The following is a 17,811-nucleotide window of genomic DNA, read 5'->3' as shown; positions in this document are numbered from 1 at the left end:
AAAGAAGATGAGCGACGGCACGATGTGATGGTAAACTGAGCACCATGTGGCGACAGTAAATGATATCCGTGGATGTACATCCTAGAACTTCCGATTCCCGTACAACTCTGCCGGAGAAAACGTAATAAACCCATGGATTCGAGAGGGGTTTATTTATTAATTCATTTAAAATATCCATATTTACACCATAAACAGAGCCAAGAAAGGACGAGACCGACTGTAGTTCCTTAATTCACTGACTTTTAACTTATTAATTACTTTAATTTTATGGAGCGAATGCAGTTTTTTTTTCTTCTTCTTCTTCGACCGTGCCTTCCTGTAATAGGGTTTCAGGTTGTTATTTGAGCAAATTTCAAGTGTTCTCATAACAAAACTTCTACTTACCGTAGTCAATCCTTGTTTTATATACAAGAGTAAGCGTGGTTACAAAGAAAAAATGGAGTCCTCGACCCACTCAATCCTTCACGACATGTGGAATATAGCAAAATTTCTTATTGACGTGCAGCACAAGATCCAGGATATCCACTAGGACAATTTAAATATAGCTCACATAGCAGTATATGGACCCAAGGGAAAAGTTTAAGAAGTCTAGTGCATTTACACAATGCGACACACAAAATACGTTGGTCATAAATCTTGGAATCTCTTGGTATATTCTAGAAATCACTGCACCTTAATTTCTTTCCAAGTTTGTGATCCCTCCATCAGATGCGAAGATTTTTTCATCCGGAAATTTTCCTGGAGATAGCAGGGACATCACGCTCGAACCAAGACATCGCCCCGTTTCTGTGTCGAACACGTAAATCGAAAAACATAAAAATACTCATTTTTTCGGTTAAGAGTAGTTTTTTTCCTGGCTGGAGGAGGAGAGGTGGATTAGACCACGATCTTATTGCTGCGGAAGTAAATAACTGGGATAATTCGGCGCTCTAAAACCTAAGCATTAGTATTGGAGGAACTGTGTCATGTAGGCTAAAGCTAGTGAGAGAAATAAGGAAGATAGAGATCCCAGAAATAAGAGTGCTTCAGATTGAGTGCCTCTAACTCCCCGTTCCTCATCCCCCTCAACCCCTAACTACATCCTCCCGTTTTTTCTCTAAATCCAGATCTCATTCGTTTGGACCCAGAACCGTAAACAACAAAGTTCCAGAAATGTTTGGAAGATGACATATTGTCGAGAGCAGTTGGCGGGTGAACATTATTTATCGATTACCACCGATGTCACGAATTTCTTCTGCTCAAACGCATTGCTAAAGCGCTTCTGCAGACGAAATGAGCATAAACTTATGTCAACAAACTCCCACATGATGTAAATAACTCTTCGAATAGAGGTTATCATCATTGTATGCATAGTTACATAAATTCAAGCTATATCAACAAAAGCGTGCGTTGCCAAAAAGAGTGGATAGAGCAGTAAACATTCGCCATATTGACTCACCTTTCATTATAAATTCTTATTTGACGGATGGATGAATCTGCATAAAATTCCATCTAAACACTCGTTATGTACTGTAGCCAGGCAAAATCCTATCGTGAAAGCCATACGCGAATCGCAACAACGCAATAGTATAAGGATAAAGTATCTGGCGTTAATCAATCCACCTGGGATTGCGCCACCTCGTTCATTTCAATTCAGAATCGTTTGAGGTTTACGAACGTGCCTATATAATGAGGGATTGGAGTATTGGTTGGCACTAGAGCGGTTCCGAACCATCGTGCAATCACAGTGGAACCTTTTACCGACTGCGTTACACTTGCCCTGATCCTGACTTTGATCCGAGTATATGGTTGGGTCAAAACGACATGAAGCACGGACAGTTGCGCGAACGGCTGCGCGCTCGAAGCAGCGCAGTGGAGCATAGCGGTTCGGATCGTGTAAGGATCATCGCTACCGCCACCATCGCTGCAGTTTATCATTGTCCCACCTCGATTCCGACCGCTGTCTCCACCGCACCGCTTCGAGCGTGCAGCTGCTTACGTAACTGTCCGTGCTTCATGTCGTTTTGACCCAACCATACCTGAGTCAAAATGATCTGACTTGGGCTGCAATTGCGTATGGACCTGAGCACGAAGTGTAATGAAGACGTCGCTCAAGTTCGCCACTAGACTGGCACCAACGAGAGTCCCACCACGAACATCACCGCCTACACAATTAAACCACAAATTGGGCCTTTTGAGCCGATTGTCATGCAGCAAGTACCATAGTGGTTCTTCTAGGCTGGTCTTGCTGGAAAGGGATGAAAACGAGCCCTTTCAGATCAGAAAAAGGAAGACGATCTCAAAGTTCTTCTTCAACGGATTCCAACACCTTTTTCAAAGTGTTTTCAAAAAAAAATAATAATAATCAGCTGGACGGTTGCTAAGTAACGTTTCCGAACCACGTGCAATACAGTCACAGTCCCACTAAACCGATCTGTAGTCCGGTGCCGGTACGTAAGCGGCTGCTCGGGAAGCAGCGCGGTGATTGCGACCGAGCTGGGACCTTAGCCGGTCCCATGGCACCAGTTCATCTTGGCAGTTCAAGTGGAGCTAGCGATGTTCTCATCTCGATCCATACCGCTGACACTCTGCCGCGCTGCCTACGCACCTGCACCACGCTTCATGTCCCTTGAACCCGACTCTATCAAAATCATTTGTTCTGCATCATCATAATTTACTTCTATTCTATCTTGAATCAAACTGTTAGTTGAATTAAAGTCATTTAAGCAACTGTAAAGTACAGTAATGTTCATTTTACAAATACATCTATATGCTTGTAAAATTGCGATCTTCAGAGATCTGATTATTTCGTTCCAATAACATGAAATAAATAAGCAACAAGAAAAAAAAACTTTGCTCAGCTGGAAACTTACAAAAACCCGTACCATATTAAACTTCTGCTAAATCGAGTTGAATTAAAGGCATCACTCCACGAATCTGAGGTGGTACGGATTTCAGGTGGAGTATTCGTATACGGGATGGGAGACTATGGAGAGGGGGGTAATTCCGTCCATTTCTTCCTAATTGCCGTGAAAAACGGCCCGGAAGATACGGCTTCAGGCGTTTTGTCGCACTATTTCCTACAGGGAGTTCGACTGGAGCGCGCCAGCCTTGTGCGGCGCCGCATCTTCCGGGGCGTTTTTTACGGCAATTAGGAAGAAATGGACGGAATCACCCCCATCTCCATAGTCTCCCATCCCGTATATGAATACTTCACCTGGAATCTGCACCACTTCAGATTCGTGGGGTGATGCCTTTAACTTCAGTGAAACGGAAAAAGCGGAAATAAGTGAACAGAATCGAGAATTGTTTAATCTGAGCAGCTGACTGTGTAGTTTCTTGCCTACTCTTTTTTTTCGACATGTTTTTTTTTCCCACAAAACGATTCTACAAATACATCTTTATATGGAGTATTTATCAACTCATACAGTACTCGACACCACCAGAAAAAGTTTATTCTCAAATGACGGAACGAATGAATAAGAAATGAGTAGTCAACGAGTTGTCCCATCTTCGAAAAATATGCCACCATCCTCAGCACAATACTTTGGACAAATCCCTCGTTCTCCAGGACGACCGGGATTCCCTGCTCTTCCACTATTGCCTGGACTGCCATCGTCACCATGCAGTCCTGGTTCACCCGGAGGTCCAACCTCTCCTGGAGAACCAGGTTTCCCATCGTTACCCGCTTGTCCAGGAGGTCCACGTAATCCTTCCAGTCCAGGATCTCCTTGTTCTCCTTTCGGTCCAGGCTTAGGAGTCTCAACGACTCCGGGTTCGCCAGGTTCACCAGCAGGTCCAGTTTTTCCTAACATGCCGGGAGCGCCCTGTCTACCCTGAACACCAGGTGCACCTGGTGGTCCTGGTTCACCTTTAGGTCCTACGTCTCCGGGAAGTCCGCTATTACCAGGTGGTCCTGCTGGACCTTGAGGTCCCTGACGTCCTTGTGGGCAAGGTGGACATGGTGGAGGTGTGAACGGTTCGCATGGTTGTGTTGGTGCACGTCCTGGTTTCCCTGGCATTCCTGCTGTTCCGGGGATTCCATGTTTTCCTGGCCTTCCAGGTTGTCCCACTGGTCCTTCTGGTCCAGGCAGACAGCAATTATCGCATTTATCTTCCTCCACAGTGTTGCTCACCTATAAATAGCTAACGCACAATGCTATCCGTTACAGTATCCACGTATAGTTGTATAGTACTCTATTATGGTGATAATCTGACGTGCGTTATAATTAAAATGCAATTTTGATCAGTCAAAAGCTGCAAATTTGTAACGCACGGTCTAAGTGAGTGAGCAACCTCACCTGGTTCACTTCAGCATCTGCCTCAACTCCGTATACTTCAACTTCGCGTGCGCCACGAACGAACGTCTGATTGGAGGTGTCGCGAAAAGTCCTTACATCAGACCACAGAGATCTGGCATTTATCTGGAAGCTAGAACATATATTTCTACAGTTTCTATAGATAATCATTAAGGTACAAAAGAAAAATACTAAGGGAAAGGGGCTAGTATAAATTTCAAAGTAAGCGTCCAAGAACTTGAAGGTGTTGGGACCTCAATAAAATAGAGTTAGGAGCAGATGTCACAAGTGTGCGTGCGATCACTCTCAATTCCCTCTGACTGTCTTGAAAAAAAAAAACGCTTGGAAAACGAGCGAAACGAGCTTGGCGATCCCGGCTGCCGAACGGATGCCAGGCGAGCGAGAGTGACAGCGTAACTCGTCCAATGACAACCCGCTCGACAACGGACGCTGCGCGTGCTACTGCGTCGCGGATGTGACATGTTACCACGTGCCTCGTAGGAGAATTCGATCGCCAAGCTCGTTTCGCACGCCATTTTCCAGGACGATTATGGGAACCGAGCATTAGCGCATTCATACTCATGATTTACTCCTCCAGCTCTACTTTTCTTGAAGACGTCCCAATTTTTCAGAATGTAAAAATAAGGAATACAGTCGGATCAGAACGACCTGAAGTTTGGAGCAGTTGCGTAAGCGGCTGCGTCTGATGCGGCACGGTGGTTTCAACGGGACCGCGCTATTTGGAGCACAGTTATTCACACGCAACCACATCAGGATTAAGGTTATTATGACCCTACTGTTAATCTTTTTCGTGGTAAACGAAAATATCTTACCTTAGCGTCTCGATGGTACACCAGTGATTGTAGCTTCAAAATTCGTTTTCTGACTAATTATCATTCAAAACTGTACAAATTACGTCCCATTTCGTAGCTACTAATTACTAGTTAAAAGTTATTAAGTTATTATTATTACTATTTATTAAATTACCAGTTCAAACATTGTGTTGTAGAAACTGAAAAGCTAAAATCGACTGTTATTGAATGCTAAAACAGTAACATTGTGAACTGTAGCCGCTTTTCTAGAAATGTTGGAAGTACTCCTTTTTTGTTTTGTTTTTGTGTGATTGATTCGTATCAGCAAATCTCACTTTTTTAATTTTGCGATGAAATTAGGCATATAACGCTGCAAACGCTGAAATAAAATTATAATCTAATTAAATAATTTCAGGGAAAAAAAGAGAAATAATGGATGTACCTGACACTGTAGCATTTCGCCTTGCATTTGTCGACGAACTTTCTGCACATAGTGATAGACGACCGGTAATGTGACACATACGGATAGAATAGCACAGGTTGAGAATACTACGGCCGCATAACCGACTATACGATATGCCTGAGAAAAAAAAAGATCGATAGAGGTCAAACTGTGAACAGATCACATGAACACATCAAGAAAACAAGACGATTTTGTTTGATATCTCAATAAAAATATAAGATTAGCGGATGTAGATTACATGTATGAGCGTCGCCAAGCTCAATTCGCCCTAATCGCCCTGAAAAACAACGTAGGAATCGGCCTTCGTGTTCGAATTTTTCTACGGGACACTATAGTACGCCGCGCTTCTGGACGCCCCGCGCCTGCAACCTAGCGAGCAACAATCAATGAGGTCTTCCCAGCGGCTTGCTCAGGTGAAGCCAATAGAGGGACTGCTAAAGGGAATTGTGTACAGAGGTGGCGCTGTAAGTTGTCTCGTTGGGAGATTCGTACTGGAGGGCCGTTTCTCACGACGTTTTTAAGAACGATCAAGAATAATTGAACGTGAACACGATCACACTCGTGATCTACTACACCTCTAACACTATCTTTTCGTGTACAAACAACGTAGTCAATTTCGTTGTATACTGCCTTTAAACTGCTGAACTAATAAAATGTAAACATAAACAAAGGTCACAAAGAACACAACGTCCTCATTTCATGGTTCACAGATGTGACCTAGTCGAAGAAGATCTTATGAATTCTCTGAATTGTTCTGCTAATTGCGTAAATGAATCAAGGTAGATCACGAGAGGAAATATGATCAATAAGGACGCGACCACCCCATTTTCACGTATAACTACTCTTTGCTTTCCTTTCTTCTGAAATGTCCATAGCTAACCTATTCATTTTCCTTAAATTTGTCTTGGATGCTATTCCCATTTATCCCAGTTACAAATCTGTGGAATCTGTAAAATGGAATTTTCTGGGAAAGAAACATACTAAGGTATTCTTTCCAGATTTTAGGCAAGTCTCAGATCGATCGAAATAATTGCTAACATTTCTGTTTATTTGATTGTTGAGGCTATGGCGAAGTATGATAAGGGGCCGCGTTACTTCTGTTACTCCTTCCGTGATCATGTCCTCGTTCACTAACCACTACTTTATTTTTATTTCTTTTAAATAACTAATAACAATAACAATAACAGAATAACTTAATTTTTTGCAATTGTAAAAGTCCATAAAAAGTGTAAAAGTAACTAACGAAATGAACCTGCCTAAAGTGGATTAAAGGCAGCGTATCACGATTTTGACCTGGTGCGGAACCCACGGTGAAAACGTAGAGTTTGGGTAACAGTTTAGGAAAACCAACGTGGTTCCTCTCATTTTTCCCCCAATCGTCGTAAAAAAACGGCGTAGAAGACGATGCGATGTTTTTCAATGACGATTTCAGTTGCGACGCGCTATCCTTCTGCACGCGCCGCATCCAAGTGCGAGCAGTAGAAGATTAGTGATGTCTTCTCACCAGCTTATGCATGTGAGACAAAGGAATAGACTGCTGAGGGGACCGACTGCTGTACATAGAAGCGCGTTCTTACGTACCTCGTAGGAACTAAATCGGTTCCCACGCCACTTTTACGACGATTAGGGTAAGATGAGCGGAACCACGAACAGCGCCAGCAATCCACTAATCAAACTTCACGCTTTCGCTGTGAGTTCCGCACCAAGTGAGAATCGTTTGTTTTCTAGGGCACTCTCCGACGATACAGGCTAGTACAATTAACGCGCAAAAAAGTACGCGTAGTCCCATTCGGCAGATATGTAGAAAACCGGTTCATCGTCCATGTGTTAAAGAAAGCGTATCATGGAAATTTCGATGTTTGGATCTCTCCTGGACAGTATAAACTTCGGGATGTGGATGTAGAGTACATGTATAGGCGTGGCGCCGCTCAATTTTTCCTAACTATCCTGAGAAAAAGGAAGCGGCTTTAGTTCCTACGAGGTACGTTGTAACGCGCCACCATTGTACACGCCCCAGGTCCTTGAGCGAGCGGTCGAAAGTTCCATTTCCTATTCAAAGGAACCAACAGGCCGCTGAATATACCCTAGTGAGTAGAAGAGTGGCGCGTTCTAACGTACCTCGTAGGAACTAAGGTTGTTTCCCAATTGAGCTCCTTTTTTCAGGAGAACTAAGGGAACTGAGCGATGCCACGCTCATACTCGTTATCTACAACTCGAACTCTACATTGTCTAGGGGAGATCCAAACATCCAGGATTTCGGATCATCTCGAACCAGGGACTCAAAGTACTGTTCGGTCGGTCATTTAAAGGCAGTTATATATGCGTTCTGCAATCCTGGAAAATCCTGGACCCAGGATTGCAGAACGCTGCATTTGGGGTCGATAAATTGGTAACAGACTTGTCCGGGGGAAAAACCATTACCCATCGGCGAGCCACCGCAAGTCATTTGTAGTCCAAACGGGTCCTGATGCCTCAACGATTACGAACGCAGTAAAACTCGTTGGCGCATCCCGAGTCGATTTAAAGGCAGTTTTCCTTTTATATATGCGTGCTCCGGATGATCTGTGATTTAGTTCAGTTGCCGTGTTTTGTTACTTTTTTTTTCTTGGATTGGATTTCCTACTTAATTAAGCTGTTAGACAGTTTTACTACCTTCATTTTGTTATAGGACCATTGCCAGTTGTTTTAGTCCTCCTTAAAGTTTTTTTTTCTACAGAGCATAAAAACAACAGTGCTTGGTGTTAATCAATGCACCACCGCGTTCAGTTCAGTTCAGAATCGTTTGGGGTTTGTAGCTTTACAGTAACTTATGAGCGCCAGAGGTGTGTGAAATGAGGAATTGAAGTTCGAGGACGCTTGGAGTTACCCGCGAACAATTAGAGGGCGCATTCGAACGCTTCGAACGAAATTTCCTACGCCACATGCGACCTAAATCAGGTTTTGACTAAGACTAATATAGAATCGTTCGAATTAGCGAACAGAATGTCAACATCATTTCAATCTTCCCAGTACGAGAATATCTGATATTCAATTTGGTGTGTCCCTGAGAGATGCACTAGAAACCAGCCGTATTCTAAGTTGATTTCTGAGGTTTTTTTTGTTTCCTTTTTTGTACACGCTCTTTATTTCATGCTTCCTCTCTCTAAAGCCTCTGGCGTATCGATACGCTTGGGATGCGTCAACGCGTTTCACTGCAATTCGTAATCATTAAGGTCTTAGGGTACGTGATGACCTATACAATGACTTTCGAAGGCCACCCGATAATTAAGTTAGTGTTTTATCCTGCCAGACAGGTCTGGCACCAATTTATCGACCCCGGAAGGATGAAAGGTTTGTTTTGCACTAGGGCAGTTTCGAGCCATACAACGATCGTGGAGCCAAAGCAGAACCTCTTACCGACTGCCGCATACACACATACCGCATAGATGCGATAATGGGACCAGGTGCTCTGACACCCTTTGAACGACTGAGGAAGAGACCTCCTTCACTTTTAAACGATTGGTGAGATTACCTCACTTGAGCTCACTTGAGCTGCACCCCATGGGCTAAACCCCCTTCACCTGAGGAGAGTTCGGCTTCTCCCCCATCGCACCTATGACCTACCCCAATGCTTACTCAAATGTATTTGAAAAAATGAATTCCAAAAAGAAAAAAGATCAAATTGCAACACTAATTTACCCGCAACAAAGAAGTTCCAAGCAACTGTTTTGTGTTCTTGCTGTTTCCATCTCAGAATAGCGTGAAGAACACAGAGAGAAGGTTAAACTTCACACTAAATTGTCATCAAACAGAACGGAGAAAGACTCACCTTGATTTTGCTATCGGAATCCATAACAGTTCCTGGCTACGAGCGGTACAGCTTTTATATCGTGAATAACGACGGACTGAACCGTTTCTCCTTTTTTCACCGTTCAAAACTCGTCGTTTACTTCAACTTCCATCAGGGTCTCGAGGATGTGCGGATTGCCTATGGAACTGGATCTTGACGATCTCGTCCTCTTCGTCATGACAGACGATGCAAAAGTGGCGCATCACTCGTTTCATAATTACTGTCTTCTAGGCCAAGACATTAAACATATGACATAAAAAAAGTTCTTACGATTTTATCGAATATGTGCGTATCACTGGAAAAAAAAAACTACATGAGGAGTGAGCATGTTTGAAAGGAAACAAAAACGTTTTTATAAATATTCTCTTCAACAGTATCTCCCTACCAACTGTCTTCAAATCAACTAATCGATAATTTATAGTACAAACGACAAACTATGTTAAAAAATGTGAACACAGGACAAACTTATGTGAGAAATTTGAAAAGAAGTCTACAATGCTGGATTTATAAATATCCAGCGAGAATATGTTAGTTAGCAATCTAAACATAAACTTGCTAGTACTATCGTCCCTGTAAAAGGGGAACTGCCGTGGGAATGTTTATATCAATGAGTGTAAAGAGAACAGAATTGTAAAACATTTTCTAAACAATTAAAACTCTTCGCTAAGAAGCGGTGGTGACACACGAATAGGTTCTTGTTGTTTTAAAATATCTTCAATAGACACATCTAAGCGTTGTGCCCATCGACAACAAACATCATAAATCAGGACCAAGCAATAAGCATCCATCGCAGCGTACCTCAGCTGAAAAAAATTGGATGAAAGGAAAAGAAGTTTTTTTTGTTGAGGCCGACGCAAAAGTAAAAAGTAAAGTATGATCACCATGCTGACATGAGCGCCAGGTTACTGACATATGAGCAGGCATTCTCTTGTAATACTTGGCAATGCTTCACTAACAGACAAAGTGGTACGAACCATCTTTTCGAATATGCCTTAATTTTTACAAAGGCCGTTTGCAAAAATGATTTAGCCGCATAAGCGGAAAGCTTTCCAGTTATTTCATGAGGAAAAGTAAAATGAGAATGGAACAATTATCACAAATAGAAGGAAGAACATCTCACAAAAAAGTGTGAATCATTGATTGACCTGTGCAGCAGATCTATATGAATGGCCGAGTAAGAAGTGAATGATCACAAACAGATATAGAAAACAAGCGTGCAATTACTTCTAACCATTGTAAAACGGACAACAACTGTCCAAATATAATAGCTCGCAAATTCCTCTGCGGAAACTAACTTTCTAACACTTCGAAAGTTACGGATATTAGATATTAAAAAAAAGGATGACAAAATAGCTATGAAAGAAGTTCAGGAACGAATGAGGCGCTCTTAAGATACGATTATCATTAGTAACTACAGTAAAAGTAGCGGATTTAAATGTTCAAGTGGATTTGTCATACAAATCCGCGAGTGTACTACTTGTTCGATGGTCTTATGAATGCATAGTGGTGGAAACCATTTTAAGGACCTAATCAGTAATCGAAAAAACTCACCTGTGATGAGCGAAGCGGTCGACGATCCCAAACTGAGCACTGTTCCGTTTTATCAAGCGGACGACCCAGTACTCGTTCACACATGTAGGACAATCCTCGATTCACAGTGCGCTGCATGACTGACTCGCCTTGCTGCCCCTTCGGGGGTGGTGCGGTTGTCTCGGTAGGATCTAAAATTGCCATAAAAAGGAGCGAGGAAGTAGGATTCAAACGAAGGGTGCGCAAACTTGTGTACTGTATACTTGGACTTGTAACTTGAATGGATCATATCTGGTTTTAAGATTGTGTAAGGAGCAGCTGACCATGCAAAAAATATTTATTTAGGGAGATTGCGGTGCAGTGAAAGAACGTTCCCGGTCGAAGGTTCAAAATCGTCCTAGGCCAATCAACAATTTTCATCCCCTTGCAGCGATAAATTGGAAGATAAAAAAAGTGGTTCAAGATGTAGCTTGGCCCCCGCATTTCATTACATAAGACCTATGCACGTTTGAAACTTCAAAAAATTCTGAATTGAAGTCGAATGCGTTGGTGCAACAAAGAGAAATTGATGAACACCAAGCATTTTATATATCCTATATCTTCATTCCAACGAAAACGCAACGGTAACGAATTCCAGACTGTCATGTGGTGAATACGCAATGACACAGACCAAAGGTAGAATTCAGCAAAAAGAAAATTTCAGCTAACTTTCTGCATTCTCCTCCCCCGTGTTTTCTGGTTGCTCTGGCTCCTCATTTACGGGTGCCGGTGGAAGTATCTCATTTAGCACAACGTCGCAGTCTTCTAATTTTTCTGTTCGTTCAAGCAACTGAAGGAAAGACAATTTTACTTCACAAAATTATCTTTAAAAAAAATTAGGGTGTACCTCTGCAACCATTCTTCCTACACATACAACATTTTCAGGCTCGAACAAAGCTCGACAGTGAGGTACTGCAGCGCGCATCTGTACGAGATCCTCATTGAACTGGAATCCTGAAAAATATAGAAAGCTGGGAAAAAGTCGCGTTGAAATGAGATACTTTCTCCACGCCGTTACCTTGGATGATCAATTGGATTGAGTGTTCCGAAAACCAGAACAAAATAAAAAAATTAAAATTACAGCGGGGGAATAGGGAAATACACTAAGCATGGAAAACTTTCATAAATGTCGAAGGACTGGGATTTTAGCTTAGCTAGCAATAATTAGGGCTTCATCTCAGCTACTCCAAGATGTTTTGACTGGGGAAGATGTCTCAACCAATCATAATAAATCGTGTATTTACTAGAAAAATATGAAGGAGAAGGTAGTAGAAGCAGAAACCTTTGCAGACGATCATCCTGTGAGGACGTTCTCAGCGAAATTCCTCTTTCCAAGATCGGAACGTGAGCAAATCAAAAAACAAAACTTACAACTGCACCCTAAATTTAGGTAGGCAGTTTCGAGTTACAACTTTTGAAGACCAGTTTATCTTAATTTTGCATATCCGGGTACACAATTGAAAATTATAATTGCATATACATCTATGGAATTGGCATTATCCAAGAGCAGTACGTCTGAAGTTAACTCAAGATTTTCTTTGCCAAAAAAAGTAGTTGATCCGCTGCTTTTAGCTTCTGTCGAATAAAAAAAAGGAAGATCGAGTTTAGTTGAAAGAAAGTACTTCTGCATGTCCTACGAATTTGTCAGTAAACTAAACACCAAATAGAACATACCCAACTTAAGGATCCGTTTATCGAGAAATAACAAGTCGAAAAACTCCCGCAGAGCGCTTGCGGGAAGTTCTGCACGATTGTCCAAGTCAATGATAAAAACACGATCACGAAGTGACAATTGTAAAATAGTGGCCCTAAATTTCGAAATATTTGTACTTGCAAAGAATCTTAGGTGGAGATTCAACTACAGATACCTGCTGTTAGCAACATAGGCGCTCCACTCAGCATCAAGGCCGACAATTAATTGCGAGGCAGGGTTTTTGTTCCTGAGCGTTTTCAGTTCATCCGAAAGTAAATGAAGGTCACCAGCCGTGTGTAGAAAAGAGATGTTCTGAGAAAATCAAACTACAGTAATACAAATGTTCAGATCAAAAAATATGATGTTGCGCTACATACCTTTACATCGGAGAGGAAGTTCAGGTAATCCGTTGTAGGTAGCAATGGATCGTATAAGGACTCATTTCTGAACTAAGAACGATCAAAGACTGGAGAAAAAGACTTCTCGAAAATAGGAAAAATCGGGCTCTACTTGATTTTTTTTTTTGTCAGTTTTCACGTCTCACGTTATATATAACACTACCAACACTTAAGTATTGATAAGTCGATTTTAAAGGAAAAAACCATGCAGAAGATGATATAAGATTTAAAGAAAACGATCGCTGAGATGCAAAACAAAGACGTAAAATGAAAGCAGTACAGATTTCAAGCAAACATTCAAAAGATAAAGAATCGAATACTCTGTTATACTCTCACCGGCACTACTCCTTTAATTCAAGTCGTTCTGTAGTCATGTAATAAGCTATTTCAACCATTCGAAGTGGACTGTTTCCTTCAAGCGCATATTTAAGTATGCACAACACTCTCATTAGATATTAGGACACTTTCCTTGCATAACTATTTCTTACTTTACAACATGTAGCAGATGAATGTAAACAATAGGAGAGCGGACAGATGTCGCTGATTGGGCAAAAATGGATGCAACCCTTGCACATATACCAAAAACACTTTCCGGAAATGTGCTCATTACGATGCAAGGATTTTCCTCGACATCATCCAAAAGGATAATTCGTACATAACAAAAGTAGTATTTATCTACTTAGTGAAACTAAAACTGACCTGTTCCGTATGCTTGTGCGATGCATAAGTGCAGGTTGCATGCGACGCCAGTATCGCGCTGCACCATAATCATGAAAATCTTTCTCAAGTAGATCGCAAATAAATCTGAACGACGTCTTTCGTTAACGAAGTAACAAAGCAAAGCAAATGGGTAGATATTTTCAGATAATAATTCAGTACTTCTTCAAGTTTGGCCGTTGACACATTATAGTCCAAATCAACTCATATAAGTTCTCTTCCTTCCATGTCTAGAAGCAAAAAAAAAAAATCAGTCACATTCAGCAGAGTTTGAAAAGTCTGAATTCGGATACCTTTTCCACGTATGTCTTTCTAGCAAACTTTTTTAATGCAGCACACGCCCATCCCATCGGTATAATAGCGTCAACTTTCGATTCTAAAAAAAGGTCAATGTAGATGAAACTGACTGAGTTTCTTTCAAAAATCTAAGAAAGTTCTCAAGAAGAACATGGAGGACTGATTATACTAAATCCTTCTTTTAATTCGATTATATTTTCAGCGCTATAATACTTCGATACTTTTACATCTTCGAACTAGAGGAAATTGTACAAGCAAAATTTGCAAGAGGATGTTCAGTAACCACAGTAAACAGAAAAGATAAAGAGAAGCGATAGTCGGAGCCGGCGCTCCGACACTCTTCACATTTTAGGAAAGGGATCCTCATCACTTGCTGCACCCCATGGACTAGACCCCCTTCACCTGAGGAGGGTCCGGCTCCTCCTCATCGTATCTATGTTCTAGCCCGAAAAACCAACAATAACTTCCACGTACCTCCTCTCAAATCACGCAATAAAATCTGAGCATTTTGTCGAAAATTATGGAAACTGCACAACTCCAAATTACCATCGCGAATACTTGAAGACTTTCGGGCACTACAAGCAAAAATTTTTCGTATAATGTCGGTGCAAAACTCAGCGGCAAACCTAAATTCTTCGGGAGATTTCATAGCCATTTCAACTTCGCTCAATACAGCTCGACACTGCTTGCGAAATTCCGCACTTCTTCCTGACGCAAAACCCTAAACGATGCGTCTTAACACAATACATTAACTACAACGAACTTGGAAGTGATCACAAAGACAACAACTGGGGATTCCTGGACAACCCACCCCACCTACAACAAAATCGACTAGAGGATAAGGAATCTGATCCTTGACACAAAAAAGCATAAATTCATCCCTAATGTTGAGAGAAAATTTCTGGAACACATCGTTTAGGTCTGCCTTCATAGGGCACAACTTTAAGACTATTGATCTATGAATTGGTAGTTCGGGTGAAGCATTTCGTGACCGCCTTTATGTCTTTTTTTTTCTGGGCAACTTCATTAAGAGAAACTAAATTTTTGAGAGATAGTACAAAAACTATGCGCAAATGCCACAAAATTTCTCAAATTTCCTTTTCTCTCTATGAAGGGGTAAGTTGTCCTTGGGCTCGGAAAAAGACGTACCAGAATGTGGATAAAGATTTGTAAATAAACCTCAACAGTCGGCGCACCTAGCGGACCCAGATAGAGGGCATGAAGTATTGCAGATGGTTCACTTATGAATTGAGACAGCACGTCATCCTTCATTGCAAACGTCAGAGCAGCAAAGCTGGAGAGATGATCAAAAGTAATCGAGCGAGAAAAAAAAGCACCTCAAATAAAAGGATTCCACTAGTTATGAAGAAGATGTGAAGACAAGAAACAAAGGAATTAAATGTTGCTGGAAAGTAATATAAAACCTAATCTTGAAATATGTTTAGGATTTACTTTCTCTTCATTATCAAGCATTTCTGTATGTAGCGCAAAACATGAGGTGATTGTGGAGGGTTTCCAAAAATTAAAACTTAATTCATCCACTTAATGTAGAGAGTGCAGAGCAAGTAAACTCTGATTGTCTTTTTGTGGCAATAAAATCATAAAACTATACTCGAACATAACCTTGTAGAGACACACTACACTGGCCTGAATCCTTACCTTATCGTACCATTCATAAATGCTTCGGATACTTCAGGCCCTAACATGCGAAGTTTTTCCTTGTTGTTAGACGGAACAAGTATATATCGGATTTGTCTCCAGATTTTCGTCTGAACCAAAAGATTACGAGAAAAAATAAAATGATGTTGATGAAATCGGCCACCTACCTCGGGGGGAAGTTTGATTGGGAGGAAATGCCTCATCAGACGAACAGAATGCTCAATTTCCAAACGCACTCGAGCGGGTACTTGCACGTAATGAGCCTATAGATGAATTAGATCGGCTGAGATTTTATATAGAAAATTAAACACAGTTGAAGACCACAAACTCCTTTGGAACTCTTCTTGTTACTAGAACAAGCTTCTGACGAATGAGAACATTGCGCTTTCACTGAATGAGGTAGCTGGTAAGGAATAATAACCTGTAAAAATCATGTGTAAATCAATTTAAAAGAAGCAAATTAAATTAGAATGAAATATTAAACATAAAATATTACGTTTAGTAGCAACTCTTCCACACTAAACATTGCTTTCCTCCCATTTTCATTTTCAACTTGCGTTTGAAGGTTATGAGTGGCGACGTAGTCTGGCACACATTCGAACAACGCCAAATATAAAGCAGGAACCTGGAATACGAAAACGTTAACGGAACAAGAATATATCTTGGGTAAAATGCAGTAGGGGAGGGGGGGGGGGTCACTCAGTGGCGTCCTTATTTTTGGAAATGAATAGCTATCAGTCGGGGCCCTAAGACCTAAGCATTAGTCTTAGAAAATCAGTCAGGACGACAAACAAGCTAAAGTTACAAGGAAAAAGTAAGACAGAGCGTCCAGTAATAAGCACGCCAATGAGTGTCCCCATCCCAACTACATTTTCCCGGAGTTGAAAGAAAAAAAAAAGAAAAAAAATCACACTGGCCCTCCAAGTACGGTATAGTCAAAACGACATGAAGCACGGTGCAGTTGCGTAAGCCGTTGCGCTCGAAGCGGTGCGGTGGAGCATAGCGGTTAGGATCGACTGAGGACCCCTGCTATCATCGATGGTCTCAGCCCGATTCCAACCGCTATCTCCACCGCGCAGCTTATCGCGCAGCCGGCTACGCAACTGCACCATGCTTCATGTCGTTCTGAACCGACTATATGTATGCAACGTGAAGCAAACAAGAACACAAGATATATAGCTACCTTTGATGCAGGTATGTCGTCAAAAATCTTTTTGGCCAACGGAAGGAAACTAGGTCGTGACTGTTCGTTCCTATTCCTTTCTCTGTAAGCTCCACTTCCATTCACTTTCTTTAAATCAGCCTAGACAAAAAGAGAATTCATAAGAAGAGGAGAAACTAGAAAAACTAAATCATCGACCATATTCTAACCTGATAAAATTCGCAGAGATTGTCTAGTATAGCCTTCACTTCTTCTTTTTCCGTGGTTAACGTCATTTCTCGAGAAAGTTAGTATATTTTAGCATAAGTTGTGCTTCGGTTCCTTTCCAATAAATCTGTAAACTCAACGTCCATCAAAAATAAATAAATAATGCAAGCGGCGCGTAAGTGATTCGTATTCGTAGCCTGCGGGGCGGGATTTGCGGCGGAGAGAGGTAGCTGTTGCCAATCCATGGTTGAGACTGCTATAGTCGGATGAAAACGGCATGAGGGACGGTGTAGTTGCGTAAGCGGCTGCTCTCCAAGCGATACGAGCGGACCTGTCGTCTAAGATCGAGGTGGGACCATCGGGAACTGCAGCAATGAACGGTGATAGCAAAGGTCCCACCTGTACCGCACCGCTTCAAGAAAAACCACATTGGCAACTGCACCGAGCTTCGTGCCATTTTGACTCGACCTGATGTATACGTAGAGGACCAGCAGTTAAGCTTATTTCACCACTTTTGGTCAATATCTTCACTTTCTGACAGTTTTCATAAACGCATTATTGGTATAGTCGCATATTTTTTTGGAAGAGAAAGGACCACATTCGAATTCGTAATCAAAACCGCTCATATTAATCTTTACATAAAAGAGATTTTAGCAGAAATGAAAGGATGACCTAGAAATAATCCCGTTATCGCTTAGGCCTTATTTATTCAGGATTTTAAAGAGTTA

General features: G+C 41.6%; 2 protein-coding genes across 3 annotated transcripts; both read right to left on the bottom strand.

Moving 5' to 3' along the window:
• Window positions 1-3,473: 3,473 nt before the first annotated feature.
• On the bottom strand, window positions 3,474-9,384 carry RB195_016740 (uncharacterized protein; the record flags this gene model as incomplete). The annotated part of the gene is made up of 4 exons (XM_013441624.2): window positions 3,474-4,115; window positions 4,281-4,403; window positions 5,532-5,669; window positions 9,361-9,384. 4 exons carry the CDS (start codon window positions 9,382-9,384, stop codon window positions 3,474-3,476), a joined length of 927 nt encoding a protein of 308 aa, XP_013297078.2.
• Window positions 9,385-10,031: 647 nt separating this feature from the next.
• RB195_016739 (uncharacterized protein) lies at window positions 10,032-17,151 on the bottom strand (the record flags this gene model as incomplete). Of its 2 annotated transcripts, XM_064183420.1 has the most annotated exons (20): window positions 10,032-10,184; window positions 10,933-11,102; window positions 11,620-11,740; window positions 11,798-11,904; window positions 12,625-12,758; window positions 12,819-12,955; window positions 13,021-13,087; window positions 13,741-13,845; window positions 13,921-13,988; window positions 14,052-14,134; window positions 14,530-14,630; window positions 14,682-14,776; window positions 14,819-14,871; window positions 15,252-15,349; window positions 15,715-15,824; window positions 15,882-15,977; window positions 16,043-16,135; window positions 16,211-16,339; window positions 16,898-17,017; window positions 17,086-17,151. In XM_064183420.1, the coding sequence occupies 20 exons, from the start codon at window positions 17,149-17,151 to the stop codon at window positions 10,032-10,034; spliced, it is 2,106 nt and encodes a 701-aa protein (XP_064039301.1). The 2 variants fall into 2 exon arrangements, with proteins under 2 accessions (XP_064039301.1, XP_013297080.2); XM_013441626.2 differs by lacking the exon at window positions 14,819-14,871 and having other exon boundaries at window positions 15,235-15,349.
• Between the last annotated feature and the right edge of the window lie 660 nt (window positions 17,152-17,811).

The sequence above is a fragment of the Necator americanus genome, chromosome II (genome assembly GCF_031761385.1).
Source record: "Necator americanus strain Aroian chromosome II, whole genome shotgun sequence".
Taxonomy (NCBI): domain Eukaryota; kingdom Metazoa; phylum Nematoda; class Chromadorea; order Rhabditida; family Ancylostomatidae; genus Necator; species Necator americanus.
Note: the sequence above shows the minus strand (reverse complement) of the source record. Positions and strands in the feature narration are given on the sequence as shown.